The 26,598-nt window shown below is 43.1% G+C and overlaps 4 protein-coding genes and 1 long non-coding RNA gene across 7 annotated transcripts in view; 2 read left to right on the top strand and 3 right to left on the bottom strand.

The window, feature by feature from the left end:
* Positions 1-2,390, bottom strand: part of SLC1A7 (solute carrier family 1 member 7) — a 40,200-nt gene extending 37,810 nt beyond the window's left edge. Inside the window, exons 1-2 of the mRNA XM_015870613.3 lie at positions 1,224-2,390; positions 133-212 (exon numbers count right to left, since the gene is read on the bottom strand). Coding sequence (XP_015726099.1) covers positions 133-212; positions 1,224-1,364 — 221 coding nt within the window. The 5' untranslated portion in view covers positions 1,365-2,390. The remainder of the gene's footprint in view (positions 1-132; positions 213-1,223) is intronic.
* A 152-nt stretch (positions 2,391-2,542) lies between these two features.
* Positions 2,543-8,540, top strand: CPT2 (carnitine palmitoyltransferase 2). The gene is made up of 5 exons (XM_032446150.2): positions 2,543-2,690; positions 3,096-3,176; positions 3,282-3,388; positions 5,250-6,554; positions 7,511-8,540. The coding sequence occupies exons 1-5, from the start codon at positions 2,554-2,556 to the stop codon at positions 7,840-7,842; spliced, it is 1,962 nt and encodes a 653-aa protein (XP_032302041.1). The 5' UTR covers positions 2,543-2,553; the 3' UTR covers positions 7,843-8,540.
* Positions 8,541-10,003: 1,463 nt separating this feature from the next.
* On the bottom strand, positions 10,004-15,458 carry CZIB (CXXC motif containing zinc binding protein). The gene is made up of 8 exons (XM_015870611.3): positions 15,348-15,458; positions 15,185-15,268; positions 14,974-15,030; positions 14,304-14,385; positions 14,108-14,139; positions 13,557-13,634; positions 11,087-11,152; positions 10,004-10,248 (listed from the first exon to the last, which is right to left on the bottom strand). Exons 1-8 carry the CDS (start codon positions 15,351-15,353, stop codon positions 10,171-10,173), a joined length of 483 nt encoding a protein of 160 aa, XP_015726097.1. The 5' UTR covers positions 15,354-15,458; the 3' UTR covers positions 10,004-10,170.
* A 72-nt stretch (positions 15,459-15,530) lies between these two features.
* On the top strand, positions 15,531-26,273 carry LOC107317661 (uncharacterized). Of its 3 annotated transcripts, XR_004308149.2 has the most exons (5): positions 15,575-15,711; positions 16,158-16,270; positions 20,792-20,987; positions 21,555-21,604; positions 26,039-26,273. It is a non-coding gene; the product is annotated as an uncharacterized LOC107317661 (long non-coding RNA). The 3 variants fall into 3 exon arrangements; XR_014932845.1 differs by lacking the exon at positions 20,792-20,987 and having other exon boundaries at positions 26,039-26,170; XR_014932846.1 differs by lacking the exons at positions 20,792-20,987; positions 21,555-21,604 and having other exon boundaries at positions 15,531-15,711.
* On the bottom strand, positions 16,366-18,088 carry MAGOH (mago homolog, exon junction complex subunit). Its single transcript, XM_015870610.2, has 5 exons — positions 17,952-18,088; positions 17,819-17,877; positions 17,606-17,716; positions 17,228-17,310; positions 16,366-16,641 (listed from the first exon to the last, which is right to left on the bottom strand). The coding sequence occupies exons 1-5, from the start codon at positions 18,037-18,039 to the stop codon at positions 16,542-16,544; spliced, it is 441 nt and encodes a 146-aa protein (XP_015726096.1). The 5' UTR covers positions 18,040-18,088; the 3' UTR covers positions 16,366-16,541.
* Positions 26,274-26,598: the final 325 nt, after the last annotated feature.

Below are 26,598 nucleotides of genomic sequence, written 5' to 3' on the forward strand. Positions count from 1 at the left end.
AGCTCTACTTTAAATATAAATGTACAGCATTTCCTGGCTCTCCAATATTTATGCAGTTAAAAAACAGTGGTGATTGCATGTATTATTTAGGAAACTTCAATGGTTATTGGAACGAGCATTGTCTTCACTTACCTTGAGACAACCAGGGGGAGAATCAACATTTTCAGCATCCTCATCAGTAACTCACCAGGGAACTGGAAATAACTAATTTCCTGGAAATACACAGAGAGATGCTTACTGTTCTGAGACAGCCTGCCCGTGTGAGTCCTGCTACAGCTGTGGGTCGAGTGGTACGAGCAGGTAAAATCTGCCGCTCTAGTAGATAAGGTGGCAAAGACTGCACGCTTTAGAGGACTGATTTTAAATTAATTAAACTACATACTGTGTTGTAATTCAACTGAAACACACACAGCACTGTTCATTCCTTTGCAAAGGAAGACAATAATGAAATATGCTGCACCCCAGGGAATACTGTGAATAGGTTACACTGAATAATCCTTTATTCTGCATTTCATGTGTTTTGCTAGATGTGTATGAAGCTACTGACTGGACACAAGAAGCGTTCAGACTGCAGTCAGGGCAGCAGAACAGAGAACTGTTTTAAGCTATTGTGTTTACAAAGTGCCATCATTTTTAATCGACATTTACTTTGTGTGCTCGCAGCATTCAGCAGTGTCTGTTGTCCTGTTTACTGGCAGACTGATACAGAAACAAGTACCCGCAAAGAGCTTAGCTGAAGAACACTGGAGGAGAAATCCCCAAGGGACTTTAATAGCACGGTCTGTTAACAATGGGAGACCTCATATTTATTACTCTAAAATGCCATCAGTGTAGCACAAAGATCTGTACCTCCATATACCTGATGGTGAAAAGTATTGCCAGTGTTTTCCTTAGACTCACACATTCCAAACTAATATAAAATCCAACAAACATACTGTTTTAACATTTATGTAGCTTATTATGCATACTCACATTGTTACAGTGGGGCTGTGCTGGATTTATTAGTGTCTTAAAGACCATTTGTGTTTGCCATACACACTGTCTGAGTACTTTGAATAGCCCCAAAGAGCAGTGTGTAGATTAACAAACAAATTATGCAGATTGAACAAGTACACCAACACGCTTTTTATCTTGTAAAATCCATCCTGAAGTCCCACAAGTTGCTGTGCCTTTTCTTATGTAAGTGTTTGCCTTGCAGTGATACACTGCGGTGCCACACATACCTGCTGGGAGAGCCGCCTGGTCCTGAGGAAGAACCCGAGGAGACATCCAATGGTGACCGACAGCACCGAGAGGATGAGCAAACCATTCCTTTTACAAACATCCTTGATCCGAGCCAGGATCGCATCCAAAGCCACCGCCATGGTGTCCTCCGTGCTCCCTGGAGAGGAATCAGCATCCCATGGAGAGAGAATCCACTCGCTCCTCTTGTTGGAGAGGAACAGACCTCGCTCTGTATAGATCAGATCAAAGCACTTCCAGTTCTGCTTAGCTGACCTGCAAGGTCACCCCTCTGCCAATCGCCACCAAGCAAGCAGCTGGCATTATTGTTCCAAATTAATACCGACAATCCTATTATCGACTACATCATTAAGAGCCTGCAAGAAGATTAGGGGGCTCTGGAAAATTAGAACGGAATGCAGTAGTATTTCTAAAACAAGACAGCTTCGAAACAAAGTGACATGCTCACAGTGCATTCCCTGGTCTTCCCAGTTCGGGGTCTGGCCGTCCACCCCTACAAAGGAGCTGTGTAAGTCATGCACACCAACAAGGAACGTTACTGCACTGTTTTTCTGTGCAGGGCAGAGTGGATGACATTTCCAACTGCGCTATCACAGCAGGGCAAGCCAGGTAAAACTGCACTTCATTAACTAAAGCAGGCTGGGATTTTTTTGCTCTCCTGACCAAAACAAGACTGAAGGTGTAGCAGAAGAACCACGCATTGATCAGAAACCAGCGGTATGCTGAAACACAGAAGGAAAGCTTGTGGCTTTTGGCATTTCTTATCCTGGAAGCAAAATGATTTCACTTTTTCTTCCACCACTCTGTTGATTAGAGCGGGGCCAATTTACTTTCAGAGGATTATCAGAGTAAGCCCCAGGGATTGCTTTCCTTTCCTTCACCGTGACTGCACCCTGTAACAACGCTCTTTTATGAGCAAAAACACAGAGCTGTGACTGCTCACCATGCTGCACTCACTGAATTGCTCTGCATAATCTCTACTCACAGATTGCTCAGTACTTCAATGGAAAATACTCCACAGAACGAATGTGTGTATCTACAGCGCTTTGATTTATACTGCAAGGCAGTGTGTGCAGGTATATGCTCATGGGTGAGCGAACAGTGAGCCCGAGGGTCAGCAAACTGTCCTCCCTGGAGGTGTGTGAGCCCACACTGCCGTCTCAGTGCAGACACATCGCAGACAGGTTTACTGCCGTACGAAGCAATACAGCAGCGCTCAGACCGGACCGGCCCCACTGCGGGGCGGGCGCTCCTCGATCCCGGCCCGGGCGGCGGCAGCGGGAGGAGCCGCGGGGCGAGTGACGGAGCAAGATGGCGACACGGCAGCTGTTGGCGGGGCGGGCTGTGTGCTGCTGCTGCTGGCGGCGGGCGTACAGCAGCGCGGGCACTGCCGAGTTCCTGCACCGCAGCATCGTGCCCACCATGCACTACCAGAAGAGCCTGCCCAGGTACTGCCCGGGTACTGCGGGCCGCTGCCTGCTGCGAACGGCGGCCCCGCGGGCTCCTCAGGGAGGCAGGGCCTGGAAGGAGCGTCCTCGGGCAGCGGGACACGGGGCTGAGGTCGGGGCGGCCAGTGGGACTGTGAGGAGAGTGTTGCCTGCAAGGTGCTGTGACCCTTCACTGCAGTAACAACAGTCAAGTTGTGCTTCTCATCAGGGCATTATGCTGTGATGACATTTATCTGTATGATGATATTTATCTATTCTCTTTCTCCTTGCATAAGTGACATCTAAGCCATTGAGATAATAAGGGGTGTAAGGAAGAATAGAGGGGAAAGAAATTGTGGCTGCGGTGTAAGAAGCTGAAACCTCATCAGTACCATTGCTGAAGTGTCTCTGTTCTCCTTCCTTCAGACTGCCTGTTCCCAAACTAGAAGATACAATTAGGAGATATCTGAATGCCCAGAAACCTCTTTTAAATGATGACCAGTTCAGGTATGGACAAATATGATAGTCACAATGCAGTATCATTTGTAGTTTGGAAGTTGAATGTAAATATGAATTGTGACAGCATTTCACACCTTTTACTGATTGCTGTAGGAAAACTGAAGAACTTGCTCATCAGTTTGAAAAGGGAATTGGAAGAGAGCTGCATGAGCAACTAGTTGCTCAAGACAACCAGAACAAGCATACAAGTTACATCACAGGTATGTTGACCAAGGGATACTCTGCTTCTGTGGAGCTGTGAAGGTCTAAAGGGCAAGCTGTATGAGGGGCAGCTGGGGTCCCTTGGTTTGTTCAGCTCAGAGCGTTGGGGGCTGAGGGGAGGCCTCATGGTGACTGCAGCTATTAACAGGGAGAGGAGGGACAGCAGTAAAGCTCTGCTCTCTGGTGGCAGCAACGGGGTGTGAAGGTACAGCAGGGAGCTGCATCAGGGGAGGGTGAGGGAAAGGTTCTGCCCTAGAGGGCAATGGGCACAGTCCTGAGCTGCTGGTGCTTAGGGAGCATTGGGACACCGCTCTCATCAGGCTGGGTTTTTTAGTGATCCTGTGTGCACCAGGGTTTGGACTTGGTGATGCTTTGGTGAACCTTTCCAACTCAGTTTATTCTATGTTTCTGGGATTCTAATTGGATGCAGGAGTCTTTAGGTCATCGTACTTCATAATAGGCAGCTCATAATGCTACAAATAAAATGGGCTAAAGCTTAAGCTCTCTGTTGCGTAAGCTTGGAATAACATGCTATGAATGTTGCTTGTGACAGAAACTGAGAGATACAGAAAGTGAAAGATGAGAATAAATGAATACAAATTGAGGGGGAGGGATACATAGCTTTTAGGCTGTTCTTCCAGATTGTTGCTTCCACTGACTTCCAAATGCAGACATAAGCTTGTAAAAGTTTTGAATGGATGGGTGGCAAAAAAGATTGAAATACTCAGATACCTGTGGAATTAGGAGTTCACGTGTTGTCCTCACTGTCTACTGAGACTACTCATTAGGGTGTTGGCTTCGCAAGTTGCACAGCAACCACAGATCTGTAGAGAGTAGCAGGGTGTTTCATATAAGCTGCTGTTCAGCTTATTAGCTCATGCTGTCCATTCCCTTTGTACAGTAGGTGGGGTTGTAACTGCTGCTGACTTTATGGTGTTTGCCAAGGCTAACCAACATGTTTCTGCCCTGTGTTGGTGAACTACTGCCCCCATTCTTAACTTTCAAGCCAAGGTTAAAAGGCAATGTGATAGTGTGGAATGTGGTTACTAATCAATGAGGACCAGGAGTTACAATTGTGACTTACATCCTTGAGTTAACCCATTGCCCTTCCTACAGCCCATCAGCTGCCTTTGGTGGCCATGTGCTTTTTTTGTCTGCTTCCAGACAGTGTGTAGTACCATGCCTTACTGAGTTCAAAGTTGTTAATAATAGAGCCTACTTAAACAAACGAACAAACAAAACCAACACCCATCCTGCCTTTGCTTCCTGTTTTTTTGTTTCTCAGAGATGATTGTGTAGCCATGACCGCATTTTAGAGCTATGATGGACTACCTTGGTTATGGCAAGGACTGAACATTTGTGTCACGTTTGTGCTTCTCGATGTGTCAACAGGCCACATGATGAAGTGGGACTGTCTAAAAGACCTGTGGGTATCAAATGTAATTCTTCCTGAAGTCTGCTCTAAACCTGGAAGAATTGCCTTGAGGTTCTCTCTAACCTCATCATTTTGCAGTTCTGTTCAATGTTGATAGTATCAGTGGATAGAAAGAGGAAGACGTTATGATTTGTTAGAGACATACAGAAAACAAGGACAATTTCCCTCGTTGTAAATAACATTGACAATCTTTGTATAGACAGCTCCAAATTCAGTGTTTTTACAAGTAACCAGCAGTGCTCTTTTCATAAATGGAGTTTGGGAGAATCCTTGGAGGAATTATTGCTTATGTTTTTCTTGTTCGTAAGTGCTGCAGTAGGTATTTATTTATGATCACCGGGGCAGGATATTGACTTTCCGATCATCTGTCTGATTCTGAATGCTGCTTTTATGTTCTGACCTGTTTCTCAACTCTCTGTTTTCAGGTCCCTGGTTTGATATGTACTTAAAAGCACGTGAACCTGTCGTTTTGAATTTTAATGCATTTATGTCTTTTAATCCTGATCCAAAATCTGAATATAATGATCAGCTTATACGAGCTACAAACATGACTGTTTCTGCTATTCGTTTTATGAAGACCTTCAGGGCTGGTTATCTTGAACCAGAAGTTTTTCACCTCGATCCCAAAAAAAGTGACACTCAGCTCTTTAAGCAAATTATCCGATTTGTGCCTTCTTCACTTTCTTGGTTTGGGGCCTATATGGTCAATGCGTATCCTCTAGATATGTCTCAGTATTTCAGGCTTTTCAATTCTACGCGGCTGCCTAAACTCAACAGAGATGAGCTTTATACAGATGAAAAGGCAAAACATCTACTGGTACTGAGAAAGGGGAATTTTTATGTATTTGATGTTATCGATAGAGATGGAAATATGCTGAAACCTTCAGAAATACAAGCACACTTGAAATACATCCTTAGTGATAACAGTCCAGCCTCGGCCTTCCCTCTCGGCTACCTCTCCAGTGAAAACCGAGATACATGGGCATCGCTGAGAAAAGATCTACTGGATAATGGCAATGAGGAAGCTCTTCGAAAAATAGACTCTGCTGTGTTTTGTCTCAGTTTAGATGATTTTCCTATTAAAGACTTTGTGCACTTGTCTCATACCATGTTGCACGGAGACGCTGCTAACCGCTGGTATGACAAATCCTTCAATCTTATCATAGCTAAAGATGGCACTGCAGGAATTAATTTTGAACATTCCTGGGGCGATGGTGTGGCTGTGCTCAGATTCCAGAATGAAGTCTTTAAAGATAGTACCGAGGTACCAGCTGTGAGCCCTCAGTCCCAGCCTGCTTCAGTTGACTCTTCCACAGCAGTACAGAAACTTGACTTTAAGCTGAACGATGCCTTAAAAGCAGGGATTACCAAAGCAAAGCAGAATTTTGATGCCAGTGTAGAAGGACTGTCTCTTAATATGATTCAGTTCCATGGAGGGGGCAAGGAACTGCTAAAACAGAAGAAGGTAAGCCCGGATGCTGTGGCTCAGCTCGCCTTCCAGATGGCTTTCCTTCGGCAGTACAATCAGACTGTTGCTACGTATGAATCCTGTAGTACTGCAGCTTTCAAACATGGACGCACAGAGACTATACGTCCTGCCTCTATCCATACAAAGAAATGTTCGGAGGCTTTCGTCAAGGAACCGTCCAAGCATAGCACAGAAGAGCTTCAGGAGTTGATTGTGGAGTGCTCAAAGTACCATGGCCGTCTGACAAAAGAAGCTGCTATGGGTAAGCAGGATGATACCAAACACTCTGTCAAGGTTGCTGTAAAAGTACTTCATACTAGAGAGGCTGTGGATGCCCCATCCCTGGAGGTGTTCAAGGCTGGGTTGTATGGGACCCTGGGCAGCCTGGTCTAGTATTAGATGTGGAGATTGGCGGCCCTGTGGCAGCAGGTTGGAACTTGATGATCCTTGGAGTCTCTTTCAACCCAAGCCGTTCTATGATTCTGTGAATTTTGATGGAGGCCTTATATTCATGCAGACTTAACAAAAACTAGCAGAAGGCTGTAGCTTAAAGTGTGTTCTTTGAGATGCATTTCTTAATTGGGAGAGAATGCCTTTGTGCTCCTAGTTCACTGCTAATGTGCCAAAAGGTTTTTATACTTCAGGTTTTGTTCACAGAGCAGTTGGGTGACTTGAAGCACTGATAAATACTTAACCGCACACTGCATTCTCCAGAGCAACCAAGAACTGTGGCTTTATGACTGAAGAGTTTCTGCCTTACGCCTTTAGGGGTATTAAGGCTGTAACAGCCTCCAAATCAAACTGATTCTTTAGCTGTGCTACTCCTGCTATTTTTCTTTTGAATTGATGCAAAATTATCTTCCTTTTTAGATTAATTTTAGGAAAGCTTTTATCTGTTTTAAAACCTGGAAATGCTCAGATAAATAGTTAAACAAATAATGTGATGCGTTATTAGAATTGTGTGTTAACATTGCAGTTTGGTTTTCTATCATGATTCCTGGTTGAAGCGAGCAGTGCAACAGCCAGCCCTCGTTCTAATAAGTACATTCTACATGTGTAGAATGTCTGGGTTATGAAAAATATTTCTTGCTAATACTGGAGAAACATTGAGCTCTACGGACCTTTTGTGGCTTAAGAGCAAGGTGAGATCGAAATAAGTGAGTTTACTTCCCACAGAAATCAGTACTGTCTTTAATACTTGTTATTTTATTTCAACAGGTCAGGGATTTGACCGACATCTGTTCGGGTTGCGCTACTTGGCCTTATCGAAAGATATTGCACTGCCTGATTTCTATCAAGACCAAGCCTATGCTCGGCTTAATTACAACATCATTTCCACAAGCACATTGGTTAGTCCAGCTGTACAATTAGGAGGATTTGGCCCAGTGGTGCCTGATGGCTTTGGAGTGGGATATCAAGTACATGATGACTGGATAGGTTGCAACGTTTCCTCATACCCAACTAGGAATGGTAAAGAATTCCTTCAGTGTGTACACAAGTCACTAGAAGATATTTTTAATGTTTTAAAAGGCAAGAAGGTGGGTAGTTAGTTAATAAAAGAGCTGGAACACTTCACAGTTGTGGTAGAAAAGACTTTTTCTAATGGGCAGTACATACCAACCAGTGTTGAAGATGACAGACTACTAAGCTCAGTTATCCTCAAATTTATCTTCTTGATAAAACTTAAACACTATGCAGCTTCAATTTGATTTTTTTTTTACATTTAAAAAATCAAGCAGACCCTGAGTACGTGTTTCAGGAAATAAAAGCATTCACAGCATTGAAATGAAGTAGTGGAACCAAAACAAACAGATCATTCAAACAGTGGATGTGACACTGATCAACGTGATCAACTGATCAAATGGATTGACGTGTCCTTAAAACAGGTTTAGAATAAAAAAGCACTGTTAACAAATTAATGAACTCAGACATCTTTGCTGTGAGTTTCAGTCAGTAGCACCTTTAAACTCTTTGACTTTAAAATACTACAAGCAATAATGTCAAACCTGAAAGAGTGATTACATAGGCACTTTCAGTAAGCTTGCTTACAAAGTGGTCACACTTACTTTCCTCTTTAAACTTGAATAAATATCAGAACTGGTTGTACCTCAACAGTTTGGAGCCTTTGCAATGTAACAGCTTTTTGAGAAATGAAAAATGAAGCGAGAGGCTTTAACTAACCTGCCCTCACCACTGCACTGTTCAATGACTGCAAAAAACTGTGATGTAATAAAGCTATCTACGAGTACCTATGAAGTTCTTTTATTACCAGATCAAAATTGTACAGTATGAGTAGTCCATTTATCAATAGCTTGTGTTTCTTATAAGGGTTAAAAAGAACATGTTTGAAAGCGTGCTGCAGTGTTGTGTTTCACCTTCCATACATGAAGTCTGTCCAATAATCTACAGCTTTTGTTTCCCTGTGTACATTTGCTCTTATGCCTTAAAAAAGAACTATCACTGAACTTTATCTTCTGGGGTTCTCTGCAAAATTCCTCCTACAGCAGCAACCTTAGCACAGTGTTTTCATGAACTGTCTCCTTGCTCTTGTACTTGCCTTCTGAAAGCTGTGACTTCAGATGTTGTTTATTGTACCAAATGCCAGAGTTTTAGAGCTTACAGATGGGTCTTTAATGCATCAGGGTTTGTAGTAGGAGTTCTAAAGACCAAGTCTGTGCAGAAGTCTCTGAAGGATTGCAAGAGAGCTTGAGCATACACATTGCTAAAACTTAATCATGCTGTGAACACAAGATCAGACTGATGTGGTCAGGTTCTTCCTGCTGTTCCTGATTCAGGCTCTGGCAGCTGAAGTGGGTGGGAGCAAAAGGGATGTTTTAGCCAAGGAACACAGAGTTGCTTGGAGTCAAATGCAGATGCCCTTTGCTGACATTCCACCTCTTGCAGAAGATTCATTGTGGTACAGATAACTTGAACTCATCAATCTTTCAGCCTTCATAACTTCCATGTTGTTTTTATTCTGGTTAGATGAGTCATTCTTGCAGCGTGCTTCTTTCTGCACAGTCCTCCGCGTTGTGGACAGCCAATACACTGGTAGAACCTGAAGTCTGAGCATGTTGGTAGGGTGTGACGTGAGTTTTAAAGCTCAGAAACCTATTCACCTTTACCCTTCTTTTGTGTATCTCAGCTTTCAGATTTGCTTGGTTTCTTTATTTAGTGCAGGAAGTGTAAGCAACACCATAGTATGTACTGCAAGCACAGGGAAGGGGAGACATGCTTAAAATATGTAACCCCAAAGGCTTATGAACTTCTCCTTGTCAGGGCTTTTTCCTCTGCAGCCTGTGATGTACTGTTGTAGCTTTCATTTGAAAAGTATTTAGAGCTTGGTTTGACACTTAGCAGGATTATCCTTTCAGTTTGAACAAAAGAGGGAAGGTTTTGGCAGATGAAGAAACTAAGAGCAAAAGTCTTTGAGTGAAGTTAACAAGAGAAAGTATTTTTTAAACATGAGAACAATGTGCAAGACTGTGAGAGTGCTTGCCAAGAAGTAGGAAGTGTCTGCAACTAGGAATTACCTACGAGTGTATTCAGAAGAGTAACTTTATTTTCAGAATGGGTAACAGGTGTAAGTGCCAACATCAGTCCATCTCAACCATATGTATTCCCCCCCCCCCAAAAAAAAAAAACAGTAAGAAAACATCTGAACTCAGGCATATATAAAACTTTAAGTGTGTACTAAGACCACCTCCAAGCTCTCTGTGAAAAATCTTTTATTAGGCATTCCACAAACATTTAAGTACAGTTTACTTAGGTTTCTATTTGTGAGGTTCAGCCACGTGAAAAATAACAGCAGGGAAACTCTGTGGTGGTTTCAGCTCCCTCATCAATAAGCATGCCAAGGTTTGTTAGCAGTGTGAACATCAGCATTTAACAAATTGATGGGTAACTTCATAGATTCCAACAGATTCCTTTGTTTTTTCATCATAGTCATTCCAATCCTGTAGGAATTAAAGTTTCATAGTGTTAGTCACAGACAACAGATGACAGTAGTGTCTAAATTACAGACTGGAATTAATTGAAGCTAAGCCTCACTCAAAGTTTGGGTCTTACTGATTGCGTGGTGCTTCCAACATAAATCTAAGCCGTATTCTGATTTTTTAGAGAAGCAAGAGCACTGACCCGAAATGGGCTGACCTAAGTGGACTTTAGTGTTGCTGTTCTCATTTTAACAAACTGGGAAAAAAAAGTAATAAAAAAGCAGTGCACAGCCTGCAGTGGACAAAACAGCAACCGTGGCAGATGTAAGGATTATCTATCATTTACAATGCCCTCGTCATGTGGTTCAGCAGACAAGCAGATCCCTGCCAAGTAGGATACAGGGGAACAGATTTGACCTTGAGATTCTTGCTCACAGCCAAGGAGGATTTGCAATGCTGGAGTCATTATTTTGTGCTTTGAAGGAGTGTCTTTATCGTACTTTTTAACATATCTGTGCACAGGAAAAAGAACAGACGTGGTAAGGAAGTCAGTTCACCCCTCTGAATAACAGCAGCCATCTAGTGCTGTGGGTATTTGCTCTTTGAAATGTTTTGAGTGATTTAGAAGTTGTATTTCTGTGTCAGCTCCCAAGACATAAATTGTGTGCTGATAAAATGAAACTGTTATAGTAGTGCTGGTTATTCACAGTTGTAGTTTCTCTCTCCAGTTACGACTTTTTCACACTTATGTGAAAATGCAAAACTAGTCTCTCATAATACAAGGTACATATTTCAGGCTAGTGTCATAGGGAATGGAAACTTGATAATTAGAATCATGAATGAAACTAAGACAACATACCTTTTCTAACAAGTTTATGTCATTGAAAGGTGTGCCAGACTCTGCACCTTCAGCAGCAAATCCTGCCTGCAAACACATTTGCAGTAAGTTTTTAAGAATAAGCAGTACCAAGAAAATATTAAGTATAATAATTGAATGTTTGAAGAAAGTAACACTACATGTTTTTATTGTATTTCATCTAAATTAGTTAGGAAAAACAGCCTGTTTCCTAGACAAGAGTGATATATAGGAATCACTAGGTCATGGCCTGAACCAGTGATTAAATACCAGGTGAGAAGGTGTGGCTAACCCAAGGCACACAGGTGCAAGCAATGCACCTGAGCAACCAGAAGGAGCGGAATGCAAATCCACCCCTCCTCACTCATTTAAGGGGAGGAAGCAGGGTCTTTCTTTAGAGACTTCCCCCTCTGGAGCACTCAACAACCTTCAGAAAGGGTAAGTGATTTGTCTCTGTGTTGTCTTCTCACTATATACTGATATATGAGCATGCTTGTATTCTGGTAAGCATTCATGCTTGTATATATACTGTAAAATAAGCTTCATTAGTTTTGAAGTAAACTTAAGAATCAACCACCTTGGTAGTACACAGGGAGGTTTCTTGTGGTGCTACTGCTAATTGCAGAATTGTACTGAGAAGCATCTAGGAAGGACAGGTGGTTTCTTGGTCTTCTGCTAGGGATATGTACTAGTATTTTTGATAAAGAAATCTCTTTTAGCACCAAACAGACACTTCACTGTGTAGGGTCATGTGAAGTAAGCCACATGATTGTAAAATACTTCAGGATTTAGGGGAAGGTTAAGTGTTTGGGAGTTAAACAGACCACAGTGTGGCAGACATGAGAACAGGAGGGTTGCCTGCAAGGCACGGTGTAAAAATATGCTCTGTATGTAACTGTTAGAAGCCCAATTCAAAGGAGTTGCTACAGCTGAGGAGGAAGATCACCATCATGGGTGAAAAATGCAGAGTATAGAACAAAGAGTAGAGAAAGAGATGTTCCTTGGAGTGCTGGAGAATAAGCCATGTGACTGAATTTCGAGCTTCTATGCCAGGCATGTTCTTATAGCTTTGGCGTCAAAGCAAAGGCTCATTTAATCTCTGCTGAAGGAATCTGGGAACTGCAATGCTTCGTCTGCCCTCTGCTGACGGGCAAAGGACCAACATTTAAAGCAGAAATTCCTGTTGACTTTATTGTCACACGTTTGCTACCAGTGTAACTGTTAATGTTGGCACACAGCAGAGAAGCTGAAGGTTTAAGAGAAATTCTGTTAAGAATCTTCCATACTAAACTGACCTCAGGGATGGTTTGTATCCGTTTATTTATATATGTTTCTGCATTCAAGTAGTACTGAGTGCAGATACAAGAAGTATCTGGATTCAAGTGTACTTGCTGGTCAAGTGCACATGCTACACTTAAGGAATATTATATGAAAAGCTTGTGAAAGCTGTGAAGTCTTTGTCCTGCAGATAAAAGTGACAGGTAGGATGCAGATCTGTGAACATCTCCTGCATCTCAAGAGGTTTCCTATAGATTTTACTTGAAGTTCAAGTTCCTTGTTCTGGCTGGCATCAATGTCTTCAAACAGGAATAAGCAAAGATCCCTTCTATTGCTCAAAAAGATGGATTCTAATTAAAAATGAAGGCCTCCTCCTGCAGCACAATGCTGCGGTGAGTTCATTTATACCTCATTCCTCGTAGGATCGGCTTTCTTCATCTGTTTTTTAGCATAGTGTCACAGTCTGAGGGGAGGATAAGACTGGTTTATATTTGTCAGTCTATTTACACTAATCTGGTTATATATAGTAAGGAGTTAGCTTGCATACAGCATGATCGTGCATGAGCAAATGAATTACTAGGAACTGGCTTGGCAGTGAAGAAATCCTTTGACTCTGAGCCCTGAAGTGTGCTTTGAACAGCCTTTAACTGCCTTCCTCAGTTTGGGTCTGATCAGGTTTCCAATGGAAGATTACCAATACATTTCTTACGGCTTTGACGTCAAATTGCAAGATTTATTTAGAGGTCATATACTAACGACTGTTCATAACTGGAACTTTGTTTATTCTTTGTAATCTATCAATAACCAAAGTGGAGCTCCTCCGACTGTGGCAAGTATCTGTATGCTCCTGTGACTCCCCTTTGGAAGACTTCCTTTTTGCAATAACCTGAGCAATGAAGGCCTTTCACATCAGCTCAGATGAGTGATGCTCAGCCATGTGTAAGGCAATATGAATACTCCAGGGGTATTTTACTTTTACATGCTACTGGAACACAAGTACAATGAATTCTGGAGTTGTTCAGCTGCTGTTTGTGGTTTTCAGAAGTTGAATAAAGTACTGTGGAGAAGATGGAAAACCAGGGAGGACCAAGGTGTTCCAGGAAGAGCAGCAGCATTTCAAAGACTATATTTTAATTGCTCTGGAGTCTGTAAGTGCTCCTAAAAACTGATAAACAAATCACAAGTGTGAACTCACCTGTGGTTGAAAGTCAACTGGTTCCAAACCTCGGCACTCAAACTCCACTATCGTCTTGAATTTCTCACTGTCTTCAGCCTGTAATTGAGTCAGAATACCATTAGCTTTCAGCTAATAAAACAGTGGCAGGTCTTACTCTAGGAATGAACTGCTTTAAAGGCAGTACTATCAACTCTAATGTCCCAAGTGACAGCAAAATCCTAGGGCTTGTTTAAGAGGTTGTAATCAACTAAATGTCTCACTCTGCCACATGGAAGCCTTCAAAAGGAGACAATCATCTATGATTTGTATAATAGTTTCATATTTTGCTTGTGAAACGTATCACAGGTTATTCTGTATTTGAACACAGACTAATCATTACTGAGCTACCGTTAACTGCAGATTTTATTCTTCGTTAGACTGCTCAGACGTCTACAAGAGACAAATTTTTTTTATCATGTGAAGATACGAGTTTATGGATTCTTGAAAGAGGAATGTGATGATACAGCAAGAACTGGGAATGCTATTAATGTCTACTCATAATTCACTTACATAAAAGAAAACAAACTTACGTTATATGGTTTGATTGTCTGACTTAAAATATCTAAAAGAATAGAAAAAACAGACATGTAAGAGTGAGTGGCAGCACATCCTCAGAATACAACTTGGGAAGGAAAAAACAGGTTTCAAGCAAACATTGGGACTGAAAAATAAATGCAGGAGAAAAGTATGACATAGATGATGCTTCTAGGATTTCTAGGCACGTACCGATGGAGTTCTCTCTGGAACACAGCTTGCATTTCTGCACCATAGTGGCGCTTCCTCGGCCTCCTTTCAGGGGAGCACTGTCCTATAAATCATAACAGTGGAGACATTGTTAATTCCGCTCTATCTGAGCCACTGGAAACCCCTGCACAGGTACAGCTTTTGTGTTGTGTGTTTGACAAGAATTGTCTCAAAGATCCTGCACTGAGAAGGCTTTTAGAGGCTAGAGATGTGTAATTCAGAATGCTGTAATTCTCCAGTAACTCTGTTCTAGATTTAAAACACTGAATGATGATGCAGTTATGTCCCGTACATGGAGGTGTCTTGCATTAATAACTCAAAATGCGTTCAGTAGAAATGATTATTCCTTTCTAATAACAAAGCCTTCTCTTATCCCTGATACATTTATTCTGCTTCAGTTTCCAAATATCACTGCAGAAGGAAAGATGACTTTTTAAAGGAGATGTCAATATTTTATCACTAAGTCACCATTCTGGTGGCTTATTTCAATTCAGTTTCCATGTGTTTTTATTGAATATGAAATACAACATTTCCTGACTGCATGTGGCTACTGTTACCAGGAGCTATTTCACCTGATGTGCATTTGTTGTATTGCATGTACAAAGCAAGCTTGTTTTTGTTGTTCCATGCAGGTTACCACAGGGAAACTTACCATCAGCCGGAGGTACTGCCATTTCTCAGAGACTTCACCACAGTTCCCGCATTTCAGCTGTTAAATAACACAAATCAGAGGATGTAAATGCACTGAGTGGAACGTGTATTGCAAGACCCTGACGGGGACGGATGTGACACGTAAGGGACAGTCCCTCCGTGTTGGTGCCGGCAGTTTTCGGGCTAAAAGCAGCGATCCCCGCATCCCGCACCTTCAGGTACCATCGGAAGTCCTCCCCCTCAGCCCGCAGCCGGGTGATGTTCTCCAGCGTGGCTCGGAGCTGCAGCCCGATCCTCTGCAAGGCAAGAGGCAGCGACAGCCCGTCAGCCCGGCTCGGTTCGGCCCAACACGGCCCGGCCGCGGCCCCGACCTACCCCCATGGCACCGCCAGGCCGTGCGCTTGTGCCCTCAGTCAAGATGTCGGCCGCTTCGCTCTGCCGACATGAAGCCGTGCTGCCCGCAGCCAAGATGGCCGGGGCAGGAGCGAGTGGGAAGGGCTGCGGGGCAATGGCGGGTGCTGTGGGGGCGGGAGCACTGAGGGAAGGGAGGGGATGTGTGACTGATTGCGGCCATAGAAAGGAAAAGATGAGGGAGGAGTTAAAGTGTACGATGAACTTCGGTGATTAGCGTGGGGATACATCACCTGCTCTTGTGTTGTAGGGAACATGTTACGTGTTACTGTGGACTCACCCAGTTGCTCTGTAGTATCTTCAGTCCCAGAGCTGAGTTGTGCCTCAGGTAAGGCCCAGAACGGCTCTTTAGAACCACTATACATTAGCAAACGAGTTGCTTCTCTTAAGCTCCATATAATATGTAAAATATGCAGTCTGTTAATTCACATTAAAACTTGGCAAAAGTTAAATTAAACTAGCCATGCTACAGGACGGTTGCTGGTTAATCTGGATCTGGTCTTAATTAGATTCACATTGCAGCTGAACAATCACTTGAAAGAAGCGCTGTTTTAGTCAGCCCATCTCACACATTGAAGGTGTTTGAAGCAAGTTTCACCATGGCTCAAAAACTCAGTATCTTATAGTGACTTTCTTCCACCTCCAAGCTTAATTGAGCTATCCATCTACTTCCTATAGTGCTGACAGAAGTTGCCCCTTTGAGACATGTGCTTGGTCTTTGACACCAAAGGTGTGCTAGTTTAAACTTAACACATTCTATGCTTTTAATTTCAGTTCTTCCATGAGAAGCTGTGTAGGAGCATCACTGAAGACCCTGTATGGTCCCTGCACAGGCTGCTGTCTACTTCTGCTCTAAAGGCAAGTGGGCATTACCTCTCACCGCACAGGTAAGTGAAATATACCTTTGTGATACAACTGAAATAACTCATCCTAAATGCACCTTGATAAAAGAAGCGTCAGAAAGTCAGTTTACCACCAGGAATTTTAAGTTAAAAATACCCATGTCAACATTTTATTAAGACAATCACTTACAGTTTGTAAAAAAAGAAAAAAACCAACAAATTCTAACATACATAAAAGCTTCGGGCCTGAAGAAGCAAGGAATTGAAAAAGCCTCCCCCCCATGTACGGACACGGCAGTACAAACTTCAGTTTGTTTTAGATTGGCTTAATCTTGAAGTGTAGTCCGATAAGGCTGAAGACTAGACACTTGAGGTCCTGGACCAGGTAGTAGAACACTCTCAAACCTTCTGGATCCCTGCAGCGCACAAGGGAAAGGAAGGGGGGAAAAAAAAGACTTGAGTTGTATGAGAGCAGTTTGTAGAATTAACCCATATGTAGATCTATGTATGCACAAAAAAAGCCTACAGCAGGATTTTTCAGGGGTTGTTGTTTGATGTAACATTCCTTCTTGTATTGATTGATAAAAACATGGAATACAGAACGTTTTGAGGTTTAAGTCTTGACAGTACGTGCATTTTTATCACTGTGAAGTAGCATTGCTTTGTACTTAGGAAACAAAAGAACCCAGTCTTTTCTGAAATACAGAACTCCTGGCTCTGTTAGAAACATGGATGGATGTACACAAGGCAGCGATGGTTTAGTTCAGACTCTGACTCCCTGAATGCATCTAACAGGTGTTCTTTAGTAAGCTTAGCTGCTCAGGGAATTTGATAATCAATCAAGCAATGGCATTAGGTTAATTATGCCAACAAGAGAGAGTACCTGTGTCTCCAGGAGCTGATCTGTAGTTTGAAACCACATAAAGTATAAGCATCAAATAATCAGCAGGTTGTAATATAGGCCACAGAAAGACAACAGCGACACAAGAGCAGAGTACGTACTTGGATTGATTTACATCGATGAGCGAACCGATTTTTGACGTGGTGAAGGAGATGTGCTCGTCACCAATCACTATTTCCAGCTCCTGCAAAGCAAAAGGTGATGCCATGTGGCAGCAGAGAAATCTAAGCGCTGTGGTGACAACTTTTACTTATTGCAGGGTATGAATGCACCGTGTGTGTGACTCACATGAGCTCACATATGTGAGCTCACATGTCACATATGTGGCAGCTGAACTGCCGTTTAGGGTTTGATTTAGCTCTCAATTGAATTGGATTAGTTCCCCTTCCTCTATGTGGTTCTGGCTTTGATATAAAGCCCAGTTATGCTTTTAATTGGTACATATAAGGACTTAGAGCGCCGAGGGAAGCAGCACCGACCTGTCGTCCCACCCTGTCCGGAGGGGGCCACAGCGCATCGTCCTCTTTGGTGATCTCGCTGTCGTCGATGATCCGTTTCAGCTCCTCCATCACACTCTTGTGCACGTAAGCCTGCAAGCAGCCCCTCAGTCCAACAGCCGCCCCTCAGTACAACAGCCGCCCCTCAGTACACCAGCTCCCTGCCGGCCCGCGACCCCCGCCTCCCCCCCTCACCTCTTTGCGGATCATGACGTCGTTCTTGTAGTTGCTGTTGTTGGCGTAGCGCAGTTTCCCTACGGAAGGAGCAGCGTTAAGGCCGCTGGGATCAGCCGCCCCCCGCCCCGCTCCCACCCCCCGCTCCGCTCACCGTCGGGCCGGAACTCGAACTCGAGGAACTCGTGCCCGAACTTCCCCTTGTGCCCCACGTAATACCGCAGGTAGAAGTCGCTCGCCATGGTCCCGCCGCTCCGCGCCGCTCCAGCATGCACCGCCACGGCGCGCACCGAACGCGTCACGGGGGGAGCGACGGAACCAGCCCGGCCTGTGCGCCACCATGTGGCCGGGAGGGCTACTGCAGCACGGCGCCTCACGGCCGCCATATTGCCCACGGCGCCATAGTGCCCCCTGGTTCATATTGCCATATGGTTCTGAGCAGCCACACGGTTTAACAATGATAGCACAAAGAAATGCTATTTTTTAACAATACTCTTTGCTTGAAGGTTGGCACGTTGGTTGGAGTTCTGCTGTGGGGCTAAATTAGCTATTTTTGCATCTGAAGAGTTGTGCATCCCTTTGCTATACTAAGTTGTAGATGAGAAGAGAGAATTCTGTTTTAGAAGTAAAACACGCTTGGATGGCAGATCTGAAGTGTAACAAGCTGCATGTTGTGTTTGTGTCAGCCACTGATTTCTTCCTGATCTCTTAGAGACAGCTGAGCCAGTAAAAGGTCTGAGTGCAGCACAGGGATGCGTGTGTACAGGGAGAATAAATTCCAGAAACCTGAAGGTAATGAGCATATTAACAGGTTTGCAAAACATTCTCTGGGTTCCCATTAACATTGTATGCTTGTTTTGTTTTGCATGTCGATTGCTTGTTATGCCAAATGGCATTTTCTAGGATCAGCCTGTGGAGAGAGCCTGTGGAGTATCATTTTAGAGCTGGTTGTATCCCAGCTATAACTGCTTTTGTCCTCTAGACCCCAGGTCTATATCCACCCCTGTACAACAGCAGGGTGTGTGGATTGCTGGGCTGTGTGGTCTTGGGCTCAGCTTACAGGGTGATTATTCACTGGTGGTACCTACAAAAGCTCCTGTGCTGAGGTTAAGAAAGGTGTGCACCTTGTTTTCCTCTGTGGGTACATAAAACTCTGTGCCACGTATTGGATTTTGGAAGAAGAAAAGAGTTTAAATGCTTGCCTAAGCACTATGTATCCTGCAGTGGAGTGAAAAAGGTCAGGCAATAACTCATGTTCGGAAGGAAGACTTCAGTACAATGGAATTGCTTTATTTAATGCTAACGAAAAGGTCACATCTTTTGGTTTTTATTCTCACGTAAAAGTGTAAAGTTGACGTGTGGTTGGTTTTTTTTTTTCCCCAATGGTTTTTCTATTCCAGTATTTGAGAAAAGATCATCTTCCTAGTGGACACTTGGTATTATATGGTCTATTAAATCTGGATTTCCCTTTCCTCTTTTTTTTTTTCTTTTCCCTCCTAACTTTGCTTTTGCCCATTCAACTCAGTTCCAGGTGGGTGCTCTGTCATACAGCCTCGTATTCCAGAGGTGTTTGAATCTCATTAATTGCCCAATTTGGGTTGTACAGACGTGACTGTCTTAGGCTAGCCTGATGTATGAACTTGAATGTCTTAGGCTAAACTTTCTCTCCTATGAAGAAAGGTTGAGGAAACTCAGCTTGTTCAGTGTGGAGAAGAAAAGGCTTCAGGGAGACCTCCTTGTGGCCTTGCAGTACTTGAAGGGAGCGTAACCTGAGACAGGGGAGGTTTAGGTTGGATCTTAGGAGGAAGTTTTCCCCTCAGAGGGTGGTGATTCACTGGAACAGGTTTCCAAGGAGGCTGTGGATGCCCCTGGATGTGCTGGATGTGGCTCTGGGCAGCCTGGGCTGCTGGTTGGCCTACGAAGAAAAGATAAAGACATTTTGCCAGTCTTGAACAATTTGAAAACTGAAGAGGTATAAAATCTGTTTTCACCACGTGTGGCTTTTCTGATTGCTAATACAAGATGTCTACATTTCCAAGTAATCTTTAGATTTAAGAGTACATCATAGTATGCAAGTTGGTGGGGAGAATACACAGAACCACAGAACAGTCTAGAAGCAAAATGCTCCTATACTTGAAGCTCCCTCTTTTTTCTTCTATTTTCCTCAGCTTATGCACACTTCCACCTGATTTCTCCTCTGCACAGAGGTAAGAATATCTACCTGTCATCTGCCCTGCAGACCAAGGCAGAGCATCACATCTGTGATAAAGTAGGGTCAGTTAAAACATTTAATGCAGATGTCCTTCTTTTCACTCGATTTCCCTGTTGCTTGGTAGTTTTCCTGTTGCTCGGTAGTTGTGTTCTCTAAAAGATAGGGAATGGAATGGTTTTTCAGGAAAGAATAAATGCATATTACAGGTGTTAGTGCAGCTGACTCAGTATGAAAGTAGCTTATAACCTTTATGGTAATCAGAGTAATCTGCTAGAACAGAAAGCTCATCAGAGACTCTGCTACAAGGGGCCATCAATAGTCAATAGTTACAATAGTCAAAGGCCTGGAATGTTTAGGTTTATGTTGTAATTCATTAATTCATAGTTCTGTGTGGTTTTAAAGTCTACAGAAGGATTCTGCATATAACAAATTTGCACACAACAACCAGCTAGGACAGCTTGCTTCTTGTTTCTGCCTGTTTCTACTTAACACAGCTGTTAGAAGTGCTATCCTGATTGCCTGTGTATGTCCTGTATTCTAAGAGGCAGCTCTGCAGTTGTAGGACTCTTGCTAAAAAACATTTAGCAGAATTGTTGCCTGACTTGTGCAACAAATGTGATGTGTCCTAGCAGCGGGTTATCTATTTTTAAAGAATAGATTTCTTTATTCACAAGAGCTTGCTGGTTTTTTTTACACATAAATAATTTGTTGCCTTAAAAAAGTGCAATGGATTTAAACACTGTATTTTTGTCAGCTCTCCTTTGTCTTATATTTTGTTGAAGCTGGAAAGAAGCAGCTGTTGTCCTTCTCACTGTAAGAATGGCTGAGGAGTGGAATTTTCTCTACATCTACTGCTTCAGCTCATCATTGGATCCATTTGTCTGACTTTAGATTTACTCCAGCAGCATTTGAGATAATTAAGGAGGAACTGAAAAAGCCTTTCTTCAGCATGCCCATCGGATCAGAGGTGTTAGCCCAGTGAGTGTCTGCAGGAAAGGTTTAATTTTAGGGTGCTGGTAGAAAAGAAGGCAGTCATCTTTGTTCTTCCTGTCTTGTCATAGCAGCGTAACGTGATGGCTCTAGGAGCCAGCCTGCCTTTTCATCAGGAATTACCACACACTTCTTTGCATGCTCTTGCTGAACAGAGTGAATGCCAGCACAATAATTACATGCGAGTTCAATTCTCAAACTGCCTAATATTTTTGCCTTTTACTGCGTAACAGAATTAACGATGGGGTGCCAAAGCTGTCATGAATTCAAGGATTTCAAAAGTTATCCTGTATGTATTTTCTTCTTAGTTGCTTGCATTTCTTCTGTCAGCAGCACCTTTGTGAGGTTAAAGTTTGTTCTTAGAAGATTAACAAATAAATGTCAGCTGTGTTGTTCCCCTCCCACTGCTCATATCCAGCTGCCTTTCCTTTCTTCCTAATTGCCAGTGGTCTCACTCACATGCCCTGCGCTTTCTTTATTAGTCCCTCTCTCAGTCTCCCTGGAAGGATGTGTTATTTTTGATTGTCATTTAGACTACTTTTGTTTGTTTCATAGAAGTTAAATATGAGAAGAAATACTCGATACCTGCTGCTGCACAGATAGAGGTAAGTAGACAACGTTAACGTGACATAAGATTGGTGTTAGACAGCAGAATTATTGTTTGATTTGGAAAGGGTGACTTTCTTGTGTTAGAGCTTCATTGCTGCTGAAGAAAGCAAAAGATGCCTAGAATCTTTTTCAGCAGATCAATAGAAATCACGTTGCTTACTCTTCTGAGAAAAGACAGTAGCCAGTACTGGGTGAATGCAGTCTGATATCCTCGCTGCTCTTTGGATTGGGTGATGTAGATGTTCTGATAAGTGCGATGTGTTGATTTTTCTTAGAGGAGAAAATGTTAATCAAAATGGGGCTGCAGCTTTCTCATCTGCAGAAGCAGCCCGAAGTGCTCCAGTTCACTACTACTTGTGAGGGTAGAGCATGCTCTAGGAAGGAGCTGTTAAATGAAGGCTAATGGTGTTTTCTAGACTTTGTATCACTAATAGCTGTTGGTGCTTTTGTAAAATGAATTTGTGATACACAAATCTGTGTATCATGTTGCCTCTGTTAGGATTTTGCTTTGAATCGACCATCTGAAATTCACAAGCTTTTAAGCCTGTAGATTAAAAGGTTCTGCTTCAGGTTTTAGGGTTAAACTGAGCCTCATGTGGGTAGCAGCGTGTAGGTCCCTCAGGAAAGATGGAGATAAGTGTGTCAAATAACTGCATAAATCATTATGAAGTTCACTGAAAATTCCACTGCATATTTAAAACACTAACTCCTGCAAAATATCAATCCCGTGCTGTTGCCTCTAAACATCCAGCGTTCTGCAAGATGAATTGTGCTTGTCCTCTCTTGTATTGTTTTCACTCAATGCAACTTCTCAGCAGCATGTTGTTGTTTCTCAGTTGTTGACTTTCTGTTTTCAAATGTTTCTGCACTGAAATAGGTTTATTTTTGATTGCAGTGAGGCTTGCCAGGGCATTGTAATGGGGCAGTTAAGAAGGCAGGCAGTTTCTAGGGCATTCTATAGAATCTTTTCTCAGTCTGCAGTCTGGATCAGGTTTGCACAATCATACTGAAGGCTGTTGAAGAGCAGAACTTAGCCTGGTCCCCATTAAGCATCACCTGTGTGTGTGTTGGGCTCTGTAGAGGCAGGTCTGTGTATTACTGCCACCTGTGTTGCTGCTCTCAGCTGCTGTGGTCACACTCATAGCAACCAAACCTTCAAATAAAACACCAGCAAATGTGGCAGGAAGCATTAAGCTTAACGGTTTGGGTGGGCTCTTTGTTTGCCTTGTTTTTTTGCCTTTGCTTTACTTCTGTTTAAATTGAGCTTATCTACCTGCATCTTCCATGGCTTCTTTTCTTTCTCTCATGTTATGAGTGAGCGAGGTTACAAATGCCCAAGCTATAAATTATATTGGAGAATCATTTCTTTACTTTTTCCTTTCTTTCTCCCCACCCTCACAAAGCAGAACAGGGCAGAACTTGTTATCACCTCCCAGAGCCTTGGGAATTGGTGGATTTCTGGCAAGGGCACTGAAATATGGCATTTGAACCCTTCCTGAATATTGTGGAGAATACAAGGATGAATGAATAATTCTCTTTGCTGAAGCTAAGCTGACTTTATTGTTGCCTAGGAATCAAAGGGCCTTATACATTATGTTCTTGTGTGAGCATCCTGCACAGTTCCCCTTCAATTGCATTCTTCCTGAAGAAGTGAACTGAAATTGATTGAAGATATTTAAGTTACATGACTTTGCTCCAGAAAGCTTCTGGTTGTTCTGTTAATTTAAATAGCAATGCATTTTAAAGGGAGGGGAACCACAGCAGCGCTTGATTGTGTAGTCTGCTTTGGCTGAGATGTGAGCAGGTGTTTGATACTTGGCTGTGTGTTAGCAGGGAGCATGTTAGAGATTTGAGTTGTTTGTATGATCTGTGGTAGTTTGATTGCTCTGAATTGCAGCTGCACAATGCAGAACTGATCTGCATGGCTGCTGTGCAGAGAGTGAACTGGATTTAATGATAGCACAGTTACTGTGCACGAGACCTTCCAGGTCCTTGATGCAACTGCAGCCTACATTATTTTGTGTTTATTTTCAGTCTGGATATCTTGCTTTTTCATATCCCATCCACTTCAGTCCTGATATTGTCACATTCCTTACCCTTTCGCCCCCTCAGCTAATTCAGGGTAGTCTTTCTACCTGTGAAGTGAATACCAAAAGTGTGCCTGCTTTCTACATTGAAGATGCAATGGGAAACCAGAAATCATTGGCTTGTTGTTTTGTATGTAATTTACTGAGTAATTAAGGCTGGAGCTTATGCAGGGTGGGTTTGTTGGTCTTTTTTTAGACAGGAGGGAGGGGTTCAAGTGAATGTGTCCTCACTTCATTGCTTGTGGTCAGATGTGACCTTTCCTTGCAAAACTGGAATTGTATGATCCGTGGCTGGATCTTCCTTGGCTGCAGGGCCTGGAATATTTGGGGTATGGTGAAACTGCTGTTGTGAACAGGAGTGCATCTGGAATAAATTGGAGCTGTATTTCAGATGCACATGGAGAAGCCTTCTTTCACTTCCCTGTGAAATGAAGAAATGCTTGAATGTTCTCTGTCAGAAGGTTTAACTCCCCTTCAGATGTTTGTGTTTTGGTTTGTTGGCTTCCTGATCATAGTCATTTATACTTCATTGATACCAGAAATTGTATCTCATCATCAACCCCTGTAATAGTGTAGCTGAAAGTACATGGCACTACACTGTAATCAAGGACAGCATGATCAGTGCTTCCATTATTTATCCACTTCTACAGGTGGGGCTGTGTCCTATCTGTGCACTGGCATGCATTCATGTCTGTGTTTATCTGTTATTTAGAGTCTGGTGTTGATGGTTTGAAGAGTTTTCCTCTAATGTGTTGGTGCCTTTGTATATAAAAACTGATTAAGGACTGCTTCTGTAAACTGATAGTATAACTGAAAGAGGAAGAACAATGTTCTGCATCTAGTGGTTGTTCAGGTGAAAGTGGTGATACATAAAGACATTGGTGCTGATTTGTATCTGTGTAATGGACTGGCAGTGATAGGTAAGGCAAAGCAACTACCTTAATGGTCCCTGTCCCTGCCCTGTGTTTTCCTCTGCTTGTCTGCAGAGACAAAGTAGGCATTCACAACGACAGTCTGTCAGTGTTTTTTATTGAATAGTTCTTCAATGACCAAATGAAAAAAATATATATGTATTTTAGACCTGGGGATCTACGGACTGATGTGCCTCAACTTTGTGCCTGGGAAGGTCATGGAGCAGATCCTTCTACAATCTGTGTTTAGGCGCATATGAGATGAAGAGGTGATTTGAGACAGCCTGCATGGCTTCACCAAGGGCAGGTCCTGCATGACCAGTCTGGTGGCCTTCTACGGTGGAGTGGTGGCTTTGGTGGATGGGGGAAGGGAGATGGGTGTCATCTACTTGGATTTCTGCAAAGCCTTTGACACGGTCCCTCACCACATCCTTAAGTTAGAGAAGTACAGACTATTCAGTGGATTAGGAATTGGCTGTTTGGATGCAGCCAAAGGGTTGTGATTAATGATTCTGTGTCAGGGTGGAGGCTGGTTACAGGTTGTCTCTCAGGGGTTGGTCTTGGGACTGGGTGATAATCAGAAAGCTGGAGCACCTCTCCTTTGAGGAAAGGCTGAGGGAACTGGGCTTGTTTAGCTTGGAGAAGGCACAGGGGAGACCTCATTGTGGCCTTCCATGCTTGCAGGGAGCATTTAAACAGGAAGTGGGAATGGCTGTTGGTGAGGGTGGACAGTGATAGTACAAGGGGGAATGGTCTTAAACCCGAGATGGGGGAGATTTAGGTTGGATATTAGGAGGAAGTTTTTCACCCAGAGGGTGGTGATTCACTGGAACAGGTTGCCCAAGGAGGCTGTGGATGCTCTATCCCTTCATTCAAGGCCAGGCTGGATGTGGCTCTGGGCAGCCTGGGCTGGTGACTGGTGACCCTGCACACAGCAGCAGGGCTGGAACCAGATGATCATTGTGGTCCTTTTCAACCCAGGCCATTCTGTAATTAATTCTATGATTCTTTCAGCTCTGTGCCAACGGGGGAATAAATGTTTGAAAGTAAATTGCTAATGAATCCCTTGTCTGGCAGACTCAGAAGATAAAAACCCGGTGTGTATGATTTACTCAGTGAACTGGCAGGGGAGTGCCCTGGGTTGGAGATCTGTGTTCCACAGTGGGGCTCCATCCTGGTGTGAGGAACTTCTTAAAGACCATCCTTATGAGCCGTGGAATGCAGCACTTCCCTTGCTTGCTCTATTTATGGTGGGTGGGTGTATTTAGGAGCAGAAAATCCATTTACCTCATAAAGCAGTATTTGCATTGCACTTTAACCAGCTTCAGGATGCTTGTTATATATGCTCTCCACCCTGTCACAGCCTTATAGTTCTTTTCCCAAGTCTTGTTGCTGAGAGGTCAGTGTATCTTTTTTTTTTTCCTTTTACCAGGTCCTGATGTGCTTGCTGAGGAATCCTCGGAAACACAGCATCCAAGTTGAAACCTCTGTTATTGTCATCAGGATAATTCACAACGAATGTCAAACTTTGGCTGCCAACAGCTGTGTGAAGCTGGCACTCAAGGATACCTTTGTTAACCTGTGTGCTGTTCCCAGGGCATCCAAAACCACCACAGCTGCCTCTGAAGTGCTCCTGTTGTAGCTGTTTGGGCACCAGGACCAGCAAAGTAAGTGTGTTTTGTTATTAACTGCTTTGAGTTGGCCAGTGTGTTATTGTGCAGATTGACTGTGTTACCCCTCTGAATGGTGAGTTGGGTATCCAATATATTTAGTTAAGACAGCTGTTAGAGGAGGCATAGCTTAGTGTGACAGGCTTGGGACTCTCATAGGAGGCTGTGTCATTTTTCTTAGCACCTTCTGTAAAATCATATAGAAAATATGCCTTGGACATAAAATCATACAGAGTCATAGAAGTGTTGGGTAGGAAGGGACCTTAAAACCTAACCTAGTTCCAACCTGGAACCCACTTCACTTTTAACAACGGAGAGTTAA

Source organism: Coturnix japonica, chromosome 11, assembly GCF_054131305.1.
Source record: "Coturnix japonica strain WE chromosome 11, WE-NBRP24, whole genome shotgun sequence".
NCBI classification, from domain to species: Eukaryota; Metazoa; Chordata; class Aves; order Galliformes; family Phasianidae; genus Coturnix; species Coturnix japonica.